We start from the raw sequence: 19,784 nt of genomic DNA on the forward strand, positions 1-19,784 counted from the left end.
CCCCCATGATTCAATCTCATGTGATTTCATTGTGTTTGATGGTGAAGGGAACAAAAATGTCCAATGAACTGATAAGGCATCTTTTTTTTTTTTTTTAATTCTTGAGTTCATGATGATGTTTTTTTTTTAAATTTTTATTTTATATATATATATTCATTCTTTTTCATATTCTTTTCCCATATAGGTTATCACAGAATATTGAGTAGAGTTCCCTGTGCTATACAGTAGGTCCTTGTTGGTTATCTATCTGTATATAGTAGTGTGTGTATGTTCATTCCAAGCTCCTGATTTATACCAACCCCCGCCCCCAACATTTTCCCTTTGGTAACCATAAGTTTGTTTTCTAAGCCTGTGAGTCTGTTTCTCTTTTGTAAATAAGTACACTTGTATCATTTTTTAGACTCCACATATAGGTGATATCATATGACATTTGTCTTTCTCTGTCTGACTTACTTCACTTAATATATAGTCTCTAGGTCCATCCATGTTGCTGAAAATAGCATTATTTCATTCTCTTTTATGGCTGAGTAATATTCCATTGTATATATACATACCACATATTCTTTATCCATTCCTCTATTGATGGACATTTAGGTTGCTTCCATGTCTTAGCTATTGTAAATAGTGCTGCAATGAACATTGGGGTGCATGTATATTTTCTAAGTATGGCTTTGAGAAGGCATCTTGAGACCGAGAAAGGAGGCAAGGACCTTTATCTAATCAATGGATCCATCTATGATAGTGTAACTTACTCACAGGGTGGGATCTAGATCAGGCTGACAATGATAAGATCCGGAAGTTTTCACAGCTGTGTTCCGCACCACCCAGGGCCCATTCCAGAATTTTATAGTTAACCTAGGGTATTGGGGTAGGTGCTTGGAAACAGGATGAACTTTCCTAAGTTAAGATTTATGAGCAGGTAACTAGTCTTCTGGGCACCGAGAATCCATCATGGAGAGTTTTCATTATTGTTTGGGGACTAACAGTATAGAGTTATACTCACAGCCATACATATTGAATTGGTTAAGTTAGCACTGGTGCTTGAACAGGGCATCCTGAAACAACAGAAAGTCTAGCTGGATAGGGAAACTTCCCCTCATGTTTCCTCATCTATTCTGGAAGCCTCATTGTTTCCCATGGAGTTTTCTGAGCATCCACAATCTGACCTGATAAGGACAGTTGGGTTATTATCAGCGTTAGAAAAAATTTTTAATTGAAGTATTGTCGATTTACAATATTCTATTGGTCTCAAGTATACAGCATAGTATTTCAATATTTGTATAGATTATTACAAAATAATGGTTACATTTCCCTGTGCTGTGCAATACCATCCTTGTTGCTTATCTATTTTATAGGTAGTAGTTTGTGTCTCTTAATCCCATTCCCCTATTTTGCCCCTCCCCACTTCCCTTTCTGCAGTGGTATCCACTAGTTTGTTTTCTATACCTGTACCTGTGAGTCTGTTTTATTTTATACAGTCATTTGTTTTGTGTTTTAGATTCCACATCATCCAGGAAATGCAAGTCGCAATCACAATGAGATATCACCTTGCACCTGTGAAAATGGCTGTTATCGAAAAGACAACAAATAACAAGTGTTGGTGAAGATGTGGAGAAAAAGGAGTCCTCATGCACTGTTGGTAGGAATGTAAATTGGTACAGCCACTATGGAAAACAGTATGCAGTTCCTCAAACTATTAAAAAATAGGACTACCATATGATCCAGCAATTCCATTTCTGGGAATTTTTCTGAAGAAAATAAAAACACTAATTGAAAAGATATATGTATAATACTGCAGAAATCTACCCCATCCCAATTTGGATTAATGGATGCAAGTGTGCATGGCTCAATATTAGGATGGGAACAGAAAGACTCATTTGCTTTGTGCTACAAACAAAAGCATAAAGGAAAATATTACATGAATTACTATCATTATTATTATTATTAGGTCACACCATGACGCATGTGGGATCTTAGTTCCACAACTAGGGATCGAACCCGTCCCCTGCAGTGAAAGCACAGAATCTTAACCACTGGACCACAAGGGAATTCCCTACATGCATTATGGAACAGTCTCATGCCATGCCCTAAACTATGAGACATGAAACAGTACTGAAAGATAAAATAATGTAGAGTAGAAACTAAATTGTTACTAATTTCAGATCATATACTTATCTATTTATTAACATCTGTATTAAGTAAAACTATTAACAATGAGGTGATTCGTGTGAACGTAGAGAAAAGAGACAAAGAAAAACAGTGACCATCTCTGGGAGGAAAATACCAATAAAAAAAAAAATGAGAGGGCTTCCCTGGTGGCGCAGTGGTTGAGAATCTGCCTGCCAATGCAGGGGACATGGGTTCGAGCCCTGGTCTGGGAAGATCCCACATGCCGCGGAGCAACTGGGCCCGTGAGCCACAACTACTGAGCCTGCGCGTCTGGAGCCTGTACTCCACAACAAGAGAGGCCGTGATAGTGAGAGGCTTGCGCACTGCGATGAAGAGTAGCCCCCACTTGCCGCAACTAGAGAAAGCCCTCGCACAGAAACGAAGACCCAACACAGCCAAAAATAAATAAATAAATAAATAAATTTAAGTTAAAAAAAAAAAATGAGAGTACTCCTTTACCAAAACCAGAGTCACTATGTCCTAAGGAACTAGCTACGCAAATATTGTCTCTTGTTGATCTAAATTTAGAGAGAGGAAAGGGACTCATCATTTTCTCTTCCACCAGAACTTGTGGGCAGATATCTGGGAGGCTGACATGGCAAGAAATCTTACCTTCTGCATCTTTGTCAGTTGTCCCCAAATTTATCTGCTTTAGCAGCCTCAGGGTGGGAAGCATGAGAAAGAAAAAGAAAATAGAATGGGTGTAATGAAGATCATCCAAGAAGTTGAAGAGTCTATTCGCAAATATATCCAGTTTTAAATTTGCCTTGAAGACTTCCCCTACTAAACTCAAATATTTTTTGGTATATTCAGTTGGATATTATCCCAAGACATACACCTAAAATATAAGGTTTTACATAGAAAACTGAAAAGCATATTCTATGTAAAGTTAAAAAATTGAGTAAATAGCTCTGGAAGGTGGATATATATATTCATATGTGTATATATAAAACATAAACATATATATCATCTAAATATAAATGCATATATATATTTCAGATTGACTAGACTTAAAGATTAAAGCCACTTGCAATTACAATAATTAGTATTATATCTTATTTTTTAGTTTATAATTTTTCAATGTTATTGATTGATGAAAAAATAATGACAACCTATATTTTATGTATATGCACATAGAACATAAATACACTGACACATATGTATTTATACATGCATACATAAATGAAGTTTCAAATACATATATGTTAACTTGATAAATATATCACATTTCAATTAAATTGCTATTGATGGCACTGTTTTTAAGAAATAGAAGCTCAGTTTGTACGGTTTACCAAACTTGGTAAATGTGTTGTTGTAATGTGACTATTTCATAAATGTACCTATACAACCAAGAAGATTAATGAATAAACAACCAGGCTTTCTGAATATGCATATGATTTACATATTTATGATACGTTTAGGGGATTTATAATTCCACAGCAAGCAAAGCAGAACCTACACACTCTGGAGCCAAGGATCATGAGAATATAGGGGCTTATAGTTGGGAAACATGCAGTGATGAGTGTAGAAGTATTTTTCATCCACAAACTGGATTGTTAAAAACTGCCAAACAAATGTGAAAGATAGAGGAGAGAGTCCACAAAGAAACAAAGAAGCACACCAGGACAAGGATGCTTTGTTTGGATAGCTGTGGTCTCAGGAGAAGCTCTGAGGGATGGATTGTTCCTATGGATGTATTGGACCCTCTGCTTGTGCCTATGCAGAAGGAAAACCATGGAACCACTGAACTAGACCATCAGCACCAAACAGAAACTATCATGGAATAATACCAACAACAGATAGAATGACTCTGTAATTTTGTCCTGATATACTGCACAACAGTAGCCATGATCGTTTTTCCTTATGATGTTCCTGTTGTTCCTTTTGTCAGTCATATGAAAAGGAACCAAAATATTTAACATCACGTTCAAGATCCAGCAGAGGGTGTTGAAGGTGCCTATGAACCTGAGAGCTTTTACCTTAAGCTCTGCCCACCTAGAGTCTCTGGGACTCATCAAGATGGCTTGGAAGACACTCAAGATGCAAGTGGTACAAATGGACACATCCCTGCTCACTCTGTGAATATAGAAAACAAGTTTGCATCCAAAATCATTGAAAAAAAGTTTCAACCCCAGAGTTGCTGATGTTTCAGGGATTCCTTTGGAGAAAATAACCAAGAGATTGGTACAGTCATGTGCTTGAGAATCAAATCTGTGGACCTAAACCTGCACTTTGTGATGTAAAGGAAGAGAAAATGGTAAACAAGACAGAAATTCCCCAGAATTCCAACTGTAGTCTGTAATACAAAGATCAATCCTATTGCCAAATTCGTGGTGGCCATCTGTCAAATCCCAAAGAATAATATTTTTCTTCTGAGCCAGAGATTCCTGCATTGGAACATGAGGCAGAACTCTATAGCATGTAACTGAAATTTCAATATTCTTCACTTAAATTTGTTCCCACTTATAAGTAATTATTTATATATTTTTCCTCTTAAACAGGCGTCTGAAAGTTGAATATATAACACTGAAAGAGCTTTGCAGCACATGGATCACTGTATAAAAGCCAAGTATGTCGTACACCCTGTATTCTTCATAATTCGTGACGCAGTTGGCACTAGTACTTTCAAAGAAAAGATAAGGAACACTGAGGCAGATAAATTCATGATTTGTCCAAATTTAAAGCCTTTTTATGAACAGGAAAAAAGAAATTAGAACCTTGCTAGGTTGGTAAAACGCCAGTGCATTTAAACACGATGCTATTTAACAAAGCTAGTTAGTTATGTTCTTAAATAAAATACAGGTGTATATTTACCTGTTTTCATACTTTTTTCATTTCATTTTAGATTTGATGGTATTTTAAAATGTTTTTTGTAACAAGTTTCCGTTTACCTTTAAATATTTATTGTATAGGTCAATACTAATTATGAATAAAATTTTAAGTATTTTAATAAAATTAGATACATTGATTGAAACTGATATAAGAGTATTTTAAAATCAAAGAATAGGTCACTAGATACTTTTGTGCCTGATATCTGCTATCTGAAACCCATTTTTGAAATTACCGTAAAAAAACATTCCTTCCCTAATTTGGAGACAGAAAACGCTCTTACCAAAGTTAACCAGCAATGGATGTTTTCAGTTAATATCTCCTTAAGGAATTTCATACACCCAGAGGTAGAGAAAATATTTCTATTCCAGCAATTGTCATTTGTATACACTGTTTCTCTGCAGGATTAGATGATTCCTGTAGATTTATTGTAGCTTTTGTTAATCATGGAGATGTTAATGGCTTACCTCTAGTAACCCTGGAAATGCATTCTATGATTCCTGTAAGGTAACGTGACTACTGTATTTCTGAACTATCATCATTGGTTAAATTAAAAATCAGGTTTCACTTCACTTGGATTAAACAATAACAATCACTGTCATTGAGAATTACACTAAGTCACTTTAGGAGGCATCAGGAATTGGTGGCGGGTCTAGGACCCCATCTCTCTTTATTAACTCAGCTCAAGCTTCAGAATTATTCCTCCTCCTGTGAGGCTTTGGTACTGGATCAACTTCAAAGCTGGAGTAATCCCTTCTTTTTATGTGATCACTTACCCACATTTACTCCTGATAGGCATCCATACCATATAGACTTTGCCTCTCAGATTGAAATAGCAAATATTCTCCCAGATTCATCCCACGTCTGCATGCTCGGTGTATGATCATGACCATGTGAGAAGGAGGGAGCTAGACCCTGAGATATGGGTTTGTGATTCAGTGACCTCACCTCCCCTTAGAATTGCAGTTACCATTTCACCTGTAGTGGCAATGACCCTGCAGGCTTGGGGAGTTGAGAACATTTATGAAAAACTTTTTTCCCCAGAAGTTGTTAATTACCAAAGCCAATTACAAGTCTCTAGATAGTATTTGTGAAGGGATCTTGAAATGTTTGGTAAAGGCCATTTTCTATTCCTGGAGGTGGGTCTCAGTGGATGTTCTGCTTTGATGACACGTTCTTCCACCCCAAAGTGAGTTCTTCCTAATTATCAGACCACTGAGCTGAAATACCATTAAATTAGGAGCAAAGGAATGAAACAAAAGTACCTGAGAAGGATTTTCAAAGAGATACAAGAAAAAGGGGGAGGGCTTCCCTGGTGGCGCAGTGTTTGAGAATCTGCCTGCTAATGCAGGGCACGCGGGTTCGAGCCCTGGTCTGGGAAGATCCCACATGCCGCGGAACAACTAAACCCGTGAGCCACAGCTACTGAGCCTGCGCATCTGGAGCCTGTGCTCCGCAACAGGAGAGGCCGCGACAGTGAGAGGCCCGCGCACCGCGATGAAGAGTGGCCCCCACTCGCCGCAACTGGAGAAAGCCCTCGCACAGAAACGAAGACCCAACACAGCCAAAAATAAATAAATAAATTTAAAAAAAAAGAAAAAGAAAAAGGGGGAGTATGATACCAAGAGTTCAACGACAATTAAACTGGAATTATAGACAATGTGGATCAGGTGGTCAGATATGCCATTCCTTTATCTACAAGACAAACAAATGCTACTTACTCAATTCAAGAGTGCTGGATGGTTCCTGCAATCTTCTACACTTACTTTCTGTTGAATTTTCAGAAATGAACACTGGTTGCTTTTGTGATTTGTTAAGGAACATAAAAAAATGGAGTTCAAATTAATCCTTTGGGTTTTTTTTCCTACAAACAAATCTGCGTTTTATCCAGGTCCATTATCCAGTGCCTCTCAGTTTGCAAGTATGGGGTGAGAGCCATAACGGTGGACACCCTCTACCACACATGCATTGAGCCTATACAGAGACACACACAGATACACACACACAAATATAACAAAACACATGCTGGCAAACACATACACACCAAATACACAGTGGCTCTTAGTGCAATGCAGAGCTCCCTGAGAAGAATGTGACTGGGCATTTGGCCTCAGGGCTTCTTCTTTTTGGAAACTCCGAGAGGTGTGCTAGTGAGAAATCTCCTGTCCCAACACCTCTCTCCCACCAGCCTGGGGGCCTGTCATTGAAGACCAGGCTTTGTGGGTTTGCTGTCCTACTCCTTTGGGTTCAGCTGAGCTCTGCTCCCCTGACTGCTTTCAGAGATGCCCCTGCCATCCTCAGAGGGGAAGTATCCCAACCCCATGAAGCATCAGAGACCCGGTCCTGGGGGCACAGGCAGAACGTCTGTCACCATACATAGTTACAAATTTTGTGTGTGTGTGATGAGGACTTAACCAATTTAACCAATATCTACTCTCAGCAACTTGCAAATACACAGTTAATATTTTAGCTATAGTCACCATGTTGTACATATATCTCTGTGACATTTATTTCATAACTGGAAGTTTGCATCTTTTGGTGCCCCGATCCCTGCGACCACCAATCTGTCCTCTGTATCTATGAGTTTGATTCTCTTTTCTAGATTCCACATATGAGTGAGATCACACTATATTTGTCTTTCTCTGTCTGCTTTCTTTCACTTAGCATAATGCCCTCAATGTCCATCCATGTTGTCACCAAAGGCAACATTCTTTCCCTTTTTATGGTCGAATAATGTTCCATTGATGTACGTACACCATTTTCTCTATCCATTCATCCTTTGAGGGACACCTAGGTTGCCACTGTATCTTGGCTGAGCCATGCTGTTCTTAACCTCGGTTTTCATTGGTGTCCAGGAGGTCAGGGTCTCCAAAGTCCTGGGTTGTCACTGAGCTAGTTAGTGCCACTGGGAAAACTGAGTTCTCATTGGCAAGATGCAAAAAGAATAAGCCAGCATGTTGATATATGTTTTTAAAAATAGGCTTTATTTTTCAGAGCTGTTTTTAGCTCACAGCAATAAGGAGCAGAAAGTCCAGAGATTTCCCATATACACACTATCCCCACTCATGCACAGCCTCTCCCGCAGGCAACATATGCATAAATATTGTAGACATAGTATATATTGTTAAAATTACATAGTTATACGTATGTAGTTTTAAAATCATAGAAAATGGCAAAGACCAAAATACAGCGTATTGTTTCTGATGCACAAATTTGAGAGAAAGTGAGAGTGTGAAGGAACGGTAAACACCCAGTAGAACATTGCATCCCATCAGTGGATTGTGGGTGGTGATTGGTTAGCATGTGATTAGGTTAGGATGATGAGGTTATTGGGAAGGAAAGTCCAGGGGGTCCTAAGACAGTATAAAGCCCAGCAGAAGAAGGAATTCTGGTCAGTGGTCTCTTCTCCAAGCATCCTGGTAACCACTCTCTCTCCGGTGGTTTTGTCCAGTGTCCACATATCTGGGCGGTTCTGGACAGACAGCAAAAGCACACTTTACTTTTCATTACTGTTTATCGTCAGTGAACTAGGAGAGTGGGAACAATCAACAGAGGGCCATTTCAGACGCTGAGGTAAGGATTCGTTCATTGTTTAATAGAATTTCTTAGCACGGTGACTGATTCACAAAATACTTCCAAAATGTTAATTTTTCAATGAATGTCAAACTTTTCAAAGAATGGTCACCAAGCACCTGATTTGTGTGTGGTGGTGGATTAACAGTTATGGAACCCTTTGAGCAAGGGCTTTATAAAACTCTAAGCGATTTGTTAATCTATCTTTCATCCTAGTGTATTCATGAGAACTTGTTTGGAGCTGGCTGAAATTCAGGACCCTGACCCTAAGCCTGTACACAAAACAGAGCAGCACCTCAGGTATGAAACTCCTAGTGCAATGTGGAAGCAAGAGTTATTCTACCTTATTTTATGGTTGGGAAATGCTTCCTCGCTACTTGATTTTGGTCATTTAAATTTGAAGAGGAAAGCGTACTTTATTCTAGACCTGCAAATAAGTCAGCCCCAAGATCTGCTATAGCATGTCCTGACCCTTTCTTTCCTGTTTCTATGGCAAAATTGTCTTTTCTTTTTCTTAATATAATTTAGTATGTAATTTTTAAGATTAATATTGTAATTTTTAAAATTACTATTTCTTTTTCATCCTGTACATGGGATGTTATTGACCTAAAAGTTCACTCTGTCCGTGCATACCTAACCAAAATATCTCTGATGACATTTAGGTATAATGTTAACCTGCCCATATGATACATCATTCATTGTCTTGAGAAGTATAAAACTGCATCTCTAACTCCTGACCAGAGGAACAGTTCTCAGAGTTTCTGAGAGTCTGTCTCCTGGCTTATCATCCTCAGTTTGGTTCAAATAAAGTACTCTTTTTTTCTTCCTAGCTTGACTGTTAATTGAATTTTCATGGATATAGTGGAGAAACTTTAAAAAAATTTATCACCTTATTTTTTTTTAATTAATTAATTAATTTATTTATTTATTTTTGGCCGTGTTGGGTCTTCGTTTCTGCGCGAGGGCTTTCTCTAGCTGTGGCAAGCGGGGGCCACTCTTCATCGCGGTGCGCGGGCCTCTCACTATCGCGGCCTCTCTTGTTGCGGAGCACAGGCTCCAGACGCGCAGGCTCAGTAGTTGTGCCTCACGGGCCCAGTTGCTCCGCGGCATGTGGGATCTTCCCAGACCAGGGCTCGAACCCGTGTCCCCTGCATTGGCAGGCAGATTCTCAACCACTGCGCCACCAGGGAAGCCCTATCACCTTATTTTTTAAAAATTATTTTATTGAAGTATAGTGATTTACAATGCGTTAGTTTCTGGTATACAGCAAAGTGATTCAGTTTGTATATATTCTTTTTCATATTCCTTTCCATTATGATTTATTATGGGATATTGAATATAGTTCCCTTTAGTATATAGTAGGGCCTTGTTGTTTATCCATTCTTTATATAATAGTTTGCATCTGCTAATCCCAAACTCCCAATCCATCCCTCCCCCACCCTACCTCCCCCTTGGCCACCACAAATCTGTTCTCTATTTCTGTGAGTCTGTTTCTGTTTCATAGATAAGTTCATTTATGTCATATTTTAGATTCCACATATAAGTGATATCATAAGGTATTTATCTTTCTCTTTCTGACCTTACTTCACTTAGTATGATCATCTCTAGGCCCATCCATGTTGCTGCAAATGGCATTATTTTATTCTTTTTTATGGCTGAGTAGTATTCCATTATATATATATATATATATATATATATATATATATATATATATACCACATCTTCTTTATCCTTTCATCAGTTGACAGACATTTAGGTTGTTTCCAAGTCTTGGTTATTGTAAATTGTATCAACTTATTTTTCATTAATTGGTACTCTGTTCCTAGTAGAAGAATATGTACATGTACTTTGAATAAAGGGTGGTAGTGGAGATGGTGGGCAGAGAAGAGGGATGGGACTTGACTGCATCCTGTATGTGGGAGGTTCCAGGGATGTACAAAATTCAATGGTTTCCTTTTCTACTCTCCACAGAGAAAAAGAATCCCTGGGGTAGTACTGGCAGCGATGGACCCCAGCAAATTTTCAATGGAACAGGGCAAAGCATTCTTAAAGAAGGTTGGGATTCCAAAAAGAGATGTAAGTGTGGGAGATGTTAGGTTGGGCAAGTGAGATGTAGAGGAATGAGGTGGCCTCCTGGTCTGGTATCAGTGCTCAGTCAGGTTCTCCTGTGCCCAGGGGTGAAATTCAGTGATTAACAACATGGGTGCACAAAGCAAAGGGTGGTTGGAGATTTAGTTCAACCACATGGCCAATAAGTCAATCAATGAAACTGAAAATTCTGGATACTGATGTTTGTGTGAGCTTCCTGGCTGGTGAACACATTGATGTGCTAGGAGAGGGACGTGTCCTGATTCTGTGTGTCAAGGACATGGAAGCTGTGCTTGGAAACCTCCCAGACCTCACCCTATGTGTATCCTTTATTATAAAACTGTAATTATAAGTGCAGCAAAAAAAAAAAAAGAAAAAGAAAGAAAAACAAAACAAAAACATGGGTGGGTGAGCATTGGCCAATTAAAATGGACATGCAATGATCAGATGGACAGAGCATATGCAACAGCTGTGGTACCTCAGTTCCCACCTGGGGATGATCAGCATTCCCTCAACACTCTGATTTCACTCCTTGCTGCCTGCCCCTTGGAGGTCACAAGCAAACTCATTGTGGGATTGGAGGAAAGAACTTTTCCACTCCAATTAGCATTACATTAAAGAACTCAAGAAACTGGGAGTTTTAATCTTCTGTCATCCCAAGGCTTCTTCCTGTGTTCAGAACTCTGATTGTGTCTTGATTCTCCATCAGATCGACTTGATGACAGAGAAATGGGTAGTTGATGCCGCTGTGGAGGTTCTGCTACGGTTTCCTCTGTTGCCGGGAGAGGATCCAAGTGCCCGCTGTGTCCCGATTAAGAAATGTCGGCCTTCAGTGGTCCAGCCTCACAGAGCTTCACAAAGACCTGGAGTCCAAGAGGAGAGGTAGGTCAAATGTCAGGCAGTGATGGGTTAGAGCCTGGAGGGTTTCCAACAGGGCACAGGTGTGCGTTGTAGATTTCTGCCCGAATAGAATTTTGACCTGTGTATCCCTCAGCATAACACAGGCTTTTATTTGTGAGTTGCCTGGTGTGAATTTGCACATATATGTGAGCTTGCACAAGCATCCTCAGATTGCTTGTTCCTCTGTGGCTTTGTGCAAGCCTCTGTTGAACACAGGCATATGGTTAAGGGGTCATGTCTGAAATTTCACAGGTGTTCATTAACTTACTATCAAATCTTTGCCAAGCTTTGTCAGAAGAACTGACAGGTTTTCTCAGGAAGAAGCTGTTCTGTGAAAATTGTGAGTTTCCTGAAAATATGTGGGAAAAAAAATCCATAGTTGTTGTCTGCCTGTGCATTGGCTTTAATAAATATTGATAGATGCTTAAATGTTGGGAGGGTGTGCCTGGCTAAAAACCCAAAACACAGGCCCAAGTTTACATGGAAATTCTCAGGGAGAAACATTATGAGCAGCCCTGAGCACAGCCAACTCGCCGAAGCCAGGCATTCGAGGTTGCAAATCTAATTTCACTGTTTGTTCATCTAGGGGTCTTATCACAGGCAGTGTCCCGCTCTGGGAGTTAGTAATGATGGAAAAAGGTCACAAATTTCACAGAATGGGACATCACTTCCTGAGGAAAGACCAACTCATAGTGGGAACGACTTAGTGGTCAGTGAGCCCCCTCATTCATTCAGAAGTAGGGGTATGATGGGCTTCTGTCTCTGTGTCTACATACTATTTTTTATCTTTTTCTTGTGACTAGAAAACTGAACAGTCAATTCCCAAGGAAGAATGACCAGAAGCCCAAGGACATGAGGCAGATAAAAGGTCACAACATTCACAATCCACCCCAAAGACCCCCTACGGCCCAGAATGTGAAGCCACTACAGAGGGAACCAGTGGGGCAGAAGACTCCCTTCTCAGGAGAGAAGGGTACCAAGGTAAGTGGAAGCTTGGATATTTCAAGAACCATGGTGTCTGCATGGATCCCAGAGAGTGTTTTTTTTTTAAATTAACTTTAAAAAAAATTAATTTATTTTATTTTATTTATTTTTTATTTTTGGCTGTGTTGGGTCTTCGTTGCTATGCGTGGGATTTTCTCTAGTTGCGGCGAGCAGGGCTACTCTTCGTTGTGGTGCGTGGGCTTCTCTTGTTGCGGTGCATGGGTTCTAGGCACGTGGGCTTCATTAGTTGTGGCATGTGGCTCGCAGGCTCTAGAGTACAGGCTCAGTAGTTGTGGTGCACGGGCTTAGTTGCTCCTCGGCATGTGGGATCTTCCTGGACCAGGGCTCAAACCCGTGTCCCCTGCATTGGCAGGCAGATTCTTAACCACTGTGCCACCAGGGAAGCCCAGAGAGTGGTTTTTACCATGGACACGCTTGCGGGATCTTCATTCCCCGACCAGGGAATCGAACCCCCGCCCATGGCAGTGAAAGTGCCGAACCCTAACCACAGGTCCACCAGGGAACTCGGGAACGTCTGTGTCTTATGACTCAGATGTTCTTATCCAAGTCTAGCTGGCCTGGTTTGTAGTATCCTCAGCTGGGTGATTGGCCCATCGGCTCCTCTGAGGAGCTACCTTATTCCCTGTTCAGTGTCATGTCAAGCTTGGTGTTTGTCCAGTGCACAAATCAGGTTCATTTTCCTCACCTTTAGACACTAAGTTCTTTTCTCCTTGATCTCTCTCTAACACGCTCCATGGGCAGCACCACAGTATCTCGAATGTTCTGGCAATTCTAGTCCATGTCCTCTATCCCAAACCGATATCCAACTTCAAAAATCTGTCCTTATGCAGGTGACTGAAACAACAAAGGGGTTAGGGGCAGCAAACCCTAGTCAGTGGAAAATCCATGTATAACTTTATAGCCAGCCCTCTGGTCCTTTGTACCTGAGGTTGCCCATCCGAGGATTCAACCAACTCTGGATGATGTAGTACTATAGTCCAGATTTATGAAAAATATCTGAGTGTAAGTGGACCTGCCCAGTTCCAACCCACGTCATTGAAAAGTCAACTGTGTTAACCTTTGAAAGTTGCCTACAGGGACTTCCCTGGCGGTCCAGTGGTTAAGACTCCACGCTTCCAACGCAGGGGGTGCGGGTTCGATCTCTGGTCGGGGAACTAAGATCCCACATGCCCCACAGCATGGCCTAAAAAATAAACAACTATAAAATAAACAAATTAATTAATTTTAAAAAAAATTATTTATTTATTTATGGCTGTGTTGGGTCTTCGTTTCTGTGCGAGGGCTTTCTCCAGTTGCGGCAAGCGGGGGCCACTCTTCATCGTGGTGCGCGGGCCTCTCACTATCGCGGCCTCTCTTGTTGCGGAGCACAGGCTCCAGACGCGCAGGCTCAGCAACTGTGGTTCACGGGCCCAGTTGCTCCGCGGCATGTGGGATCTTCCCAGACCAGGGCTCGAACCCGTGTCCCCTGCATTGGCAGGCAGACTCTCAACCACTGTGCCACCAGGGAAGCCCCCAAAATTAATTAATTTTTTAAAAAAAGAAAGTTGCCTGTGATTTCTGTTGACCCCACCCTCCTCCTCCACCCCCAGGTGAAATGCAGGAACTGTGGAGCCTTTGGACACTTGGCCATCAGCAAGTGGTGCCCCATGAAGTCCTGGGGTGGGGCCCTTGCTCCCCAGCCTTCGGGCTCCAATAAGAAGGAGAATCTGAAACCCAAGAACCCCCAGGACCTCCAGACTCCAGGGTCCGTCAACACGGCTGCCAGAGAGAAGGAACCAGAACTGAGGTGAGGAACCACAGGGTCAGAATGGTTTGGGGGACAGTGGTACCCAGGGAGATTGTCTTGCCCTTCTACTCTTTCTATATAGATATCTCAGGTGCAGACAAGGAAACTCAAGGGCAGCATTCGAGAGCTTTGTGCCTTCCAGGGCTGCACACTCAGAGCTCATTCTAGTCCTGAGAATCATGAAGGGCGAAGGGCCAGAAACTCCCTTGAAATGATGCACATGGCAGGCAGAGAACCACCTGAAAGTATTCAATGATGAAACCACAGTAGGGAAGGAGGTGCTTCCTGGAAGTGAGGGCTGTCTCTGAAGTCATGGAAGGACCTGCCTTTGCAAAGGTCACAGGGTCTTGGACGCCTCCTTCACCCCCAAACAAGGGCTAGGACTGGGTTCCCAGAGTGTTCTTGGTTCCCAGTCACTGGTGAGGACAGAAAGGTGAGGGCATCCAGACACTTAACATGAACTGTTCTGCAGGCAAGAGGAACGGCAGAGAAATCCTCTACCACAGACGTGTCCCGGGAGACGCCAAGAGAAGAGGAAGAGACCCTGGAAGGAATCCGTGGAATCGTGTGCCTTTGTGAGGGTGAGTCTTGCCCCTGCTCCCCTGCTGTTTCTCCCCTCCATCCCCATTTTGCTTCACTCCTATGCCCCTCATGTGTGCAGGATTATGTTAAACCCAGGCTGGATGCTAGGAGTCCTGTTTTGGTTTTTTTTTCTCCCTGTATTTTTTGTATTCTAATTTTTTTCTGTGTTTTACATATTCTTTTTTTTTTTTCTCCATGGGTTAGGTAATCCAAAATTCTGGTCCCATTTTATTTTTTTTTCAATTTTTTTTATTTGAATTTTTTTCCTATTTTGTGCAAGTAGGCCAGCAAATGCTAGTGGAAGCCTTTCAGCTCACGTGTGAAGTGTTTTTTTGTGTGTGTGTGTGTGAAGTGTTTTATCAGCTGCCTTCTCTGACTTCATGTCAAGACAAGGGATCATTTAACTTGTAAATATTCCCAGTTGCCCTCAGAAGGATAGTTGCTGTTGACATTCTCCACACTGCATAGGAAAATGTTTTTACCCTTGACCTCAACAACAGGCAATATGAGGAAAGTTTTCATACCATATCTGATAGGCAAAAAACTCAGACTGGTATTGTAATTTTTTCCCTTGACCACCTCTGAGGTGGGTATCTCTGCAAATGTGTAACGACCATTTGTGTGTCTTTGTGAAATTTAATTTTGCATGTGTTGTCTATTTCTATTGGTTGTTCCTCTTCCTCCTGATACAGAAGAGAATCCTAGCGTATATTTGTTATTTTCTGCCTATTAGTCTGCCAGTTTCCCTTTGTCCTAAGTTGCTTATGATTTTCCTGTTTTCTATTATGATATGGTTGAAACTGTCAGTCCTGGATTGCATGCAGTTTGATAATTCTGACTCCTGAAGTGTCTAAATGAGTTTCCTTCTCCCACAGCATCCCACCCAGCCAATGCCTGTCCAAACGTCCAGGAGGAGATCTGTCCTGGGCCCCGTTCTCACAGGTCAGCCACCAGTCAAGAACCCTAATAGGAGATGATTCTGCCCTACACAGTCTCTCAAGAAAGCCCCTGAACTGAGTGCTTGTGGACCCAAGACATGAGGTGGATTCCAGTGCCTCGCCCACCAAGCTCTAAAGAGCTTCTGCCGGGATGCACCTCTCATGGCCAAGTTGACAGCCAGCAGGCCTGACGGTGTCTCCTGTGATGTTCTGCAGTCCAATGGGAAGACACTTGCCCTGGGTTGTGCCTGTGACCTCCAGGCACAAGTCAACTGTCCTGATGGGGATTCGAAGCCCAGCCCACAACCTGCCACACAACAATGTGGCCAGAACTCTGAATGTAGCATCGAGGCATGATTTGAGAGGTCTTCCCAGATCCCCTCCAGACTTGCCAGAATTCCCCACAAAAAAGCAAGACTCAGCCTATCCTACAGCTCCCAGCCCCGCTCTCAGTGACCTGGTCTGGGGCTGACAGGCTCTTCAGCTTCCCCTAGTACACCTGGACTTGGATCCCGACAAGCAACCCCACGTGACCAAGAAGACACCAGCCCTGATGCCCAGCTTTTTTTTTTTTTTCCTCTGGCCACACAGTGTGGCCTGCGGGATCTTAGTTCCCCGACCAGGGATCAAACCTGCACACCCTGAAGTGGAGGCACAGAGTCTTATGGACCGCCAGGGAAGTCCCCTGATGTCCACCTTTGACCTGCAGACTCCATCCGACTCACGTTGCCTGAGCCCAGTCGAGATTTGCAGTGTCCCCAACACCCACCATGAACGTTTCAGGGCAGCTGGACAGAAGTGTCTTTATGAGACTGGACAAGCGATGGCCGAGCTCCGAATCTCAAGTGCTCTCAGCTTCCTCAAGAAGTCTACACTTGTTGGTCAGAGCCCTCACATCATAGAGGAGTCTGAGGGGCAGGTTCTTCAGTCCTAGTAAGTGTCCTCTGTGAGGACCTCCTGGTCTCTTCCTCCCATTGACTGTGTGACCCCTCCCCCTCCCCCCCTACCCGCCATGGAAGGAGGCTCAACCTCAAGTCTCACGTGATTGGATGAGACTGAAAGACTGAGGATTGGAAAGATGTAGGAGCACCTGTGTCTGGTGAATCAGCACTTCCCCACGTGGTACCTGTGCAACTTCTGGAACTCCAAATACGACTGGGGACTAAGGGACAAACACTGAGTTTAAATTTTGTAAATTCATGTTGTATTTAAAATGGAGCTTGTGAATTGTCATATGTAGTCCTTTGTCAGTTACGTGTATAAGAAACGGAGTCAATACAAGGAAACCATGTTACACTGTAATGTCAGTAGGGTGCTATGAAATTCATCTGTGTGGGTGAATAAATGAAATTTGGGTAACTGAGCAAAAGGCCTTTTTATGATTTTGGAAAAGGTCTGCACTTTTTAAACAATGCTCTTTCCTGTGTGTAGAATTTTTGACACTGTGGAAGAGTTTCAGTAGAAATTCTCTTCACCTTGGTTAATGGGAACTATTTTCTTAACCTGGACAGTTTGTTATCAAAAACCATTGCAGCATTATGTTTGATCGATTTCTTTCAATATTAATAAACTTCTCTGAAATAGAACATACATTGCAGGTGTGTTGATTTTTCCTTATCACCTCAGGTCAATTTTCTTTATGTTTTTTCATCAAATTTTTTTTTTTTAAAGTGTTGCACTTTATTTTTTTTTTAATTTTTACACTTTATTTATTTATTTATTTATTTTTGGCTGTGTTGGGTCTTCTTTTCTGTGCGTGGGCTTTCTCTAGTTGCAGCAGCGGGGGCCACTCTTCATCGCGGTGCGCGGGCCTCTCACTGTCGCGGCCTCTCTTGTTGCGGAGCACAGGCTCCAGACGCGCAGGTTCAGCAATTGTGGCTCACGGGCCCAATTGCTCCGTGGCATGTGGGATCTTCCCAGACCAGGGCTCGAACCCGTGTTCTCTGCACTGGCAGGCAGATTTTCAACCACTGCGCCACCAGGGAAGCCCCATCAAATTTTATTGACTTGAGTAAAGAGGACCTTGGTACCTACAGTGAAATCCAGGGCCCTGTAGCTTGTAAGGAATACAAGTTCTCAGGCATAAGCCAGCCCTCTTGAACCAGTATCTTGGTGCTGAGTGACAATTTCAGGTGTTTCATATTTAGGTTGAAGTGTGATAAGCATAATTATGTAGGGTGATAAGCATGAAAATAAACTGTATCTGAATTTGCACATCAGAATCACATGGTGAGTTTTAAAAAGTATAACGACTGGTGCCTGCCCCCAGAGATATTTAGTTACTGGGTTTGGTTTGAGACATGGTATGAGACAATTAAAAATATGTATATTCAGATTGCCAACAAACACATGAAAGGATGCTCAACATCACTAATCATTAGAGAAATGCAAATCAAAACTACAATGAGGTATCACCTCACACCGGTCAGAATGGCCATCATCAAAAAAATCTACAAACAATAAATGCTGGAGAGAGTGTGGAGAAAAGGGAACCCTCTTGCACTGCTGGTGGGAATGGAAATTGATACAGCCACTATGGAGAACAGAATGGAGGTTCCTTAAAAAACTAAAAATAAAGCTACCACATGACCCAGCAATCTCACTCCTGGGCATATATCTGGAGAAAACCATAATTCGAAAAGATACATACACCCCAATGTTCACTGCAGCACTATTTACAATAACCAGGATGTGGAAGCAACCTAAATGTCCATCAAAGAGGAATGGATAGGGGCTTCCCTGGTAGCTATCTGTTTTACATTTGGCAGTGTATATATGTCCATGCCACTCTCTCACTTCGTCCCAGCTTACCCTTCCCCTTCTCCGTGTCCTCAAGTCCATTCTCTACGTCTGCGTCTTTATTCCTGTCCTGCCCCTAGGTTCTTCAGAGACTTTTTTTTCTTTTTTTTAGATGCCATATATATGTGTTAGCATACGGTATTTGTTTTTCTCTTTCTGACCTACTTCACTCTGTATGACAGACTCTAGTTCCATCTACCTCACTACAAATAACTCTGTTTCATTTCTTTTTATGGCTGAGTATGTTCCATTGTATATATGTGCCACATCTTTATCCATTCATCTGTCGATGGACACTTAGGTTGCTTCCATGTCCTGGCTATTGTAAATAGAGCTGCAATGAACACTGTGGTACATGACTCTTTTTGAATTATGGTTTTCTCAGGGTATATGCCCAGTAGTGGGATTGCTGGGTCTTATGGTAGTTCTATTTTTAGTTTTTTAAGGAACTAAAAGGAATTTAGGAATTTTTTAAGGAATTTGCTGCACCAGTTTACATTCCCACCAACAGTGTAGGAGGGTTCCCTTTTCTCCACACCCTCTCCAGCATTTACTGTTTGTAGATTTTTTTGATGATGGCCATTCTGCCCAGTGTGAGGTGATACCCCATTGTACTTTTGATTTGCATTTCTCTAATAATTAGTGATGCTGAGCATCTTTTCTTGTGCTTTTTAGCCATCTGTATGCCTTCTTTGGAGAAATGTCTATTTAGATCTTCTGCCCAATTTTTATTGGGTTGTTTGTTTTTTTGATATTGAGCTGCATGAGCTGTTTGTATATATTGAAGATGAATCCCTTGTCCCTGACTCCATTTTAAATGAGGTTTCTGTTTATTAATTTTCACACACCCTTACTCTGTTTGGGAACCTCAAGGAAATACCTTACATTATTTTATTAATTCCATCAGTTGATAAGTTCCTGGTAATGGAATAACTGGCCAGCCATCCCATGGCCATGGCAGTAATTATCTATGAATAGTCCAAGGAGGTACCAACCACAGGGTTTGGGGGAACTAGGGTAGCCCAAAGTGAGAAGGACCTGTCTACTATCACCTGGTTTGTGTTTGTTTCCTCTGGTGGAAGAGCTCTTCAGGGCATTGCTTCTCAGATTCAGTT

At 41.7% G+C, this 19,784-nt stretch overlaps 2 protein-coding genes across 2 annotated transcripts in view; one reads left to right on the plus strand and one right to left on the minus strand.

The window, feature by feature from the left end:
• LOC103003407 (zinc finger protein 665-like) overlaps window positions 1-19,784 on the minus strand; it is a 311,171-nt gene that overhangs the window by 27,592 nt on the left and 263,795 nt on the right. The gene's annotated exons all lie outside the window — the stretch shown is intronic.
• On the plus strand, window positions 10,632-15,909 carry LOC130705730 (protein FAM90A27P-like). The gene is made up of 6 exons (XM_057534427.1): window positions 10,632-10,647; window positions 11,369-11,541; window positions 12,363-12,540; window positions 14,154-14,350; window positions 14,823-14,931; window positions 15,808-15,909. Exons 2-6 carry the CDS (start codon window positions 11,378-11,380, stop codon window positions 15,907-15,909), a joined length of 750 nt encoding a protein of 249 aa, XP_057390410.1. The 5' UTR covers window positions 10,632-10,647; window positions 11,369-11,377.

This window comes from Balaenoptera acutorostrata, chromosome 19 (genome assembly GCF_949987535.1).
Source record: "Balaenoptera acutorostrata chromosome 19, mBalAcu1.1, whole genome shotgun sequence".
NCBI classification, from domain to species: Eukaryota; Metazoa; Chordata; class Mammalia; order Artiodactyla; family Balaenopteridae; genus Balaenoptera; species Balaenoptera acutorostrata.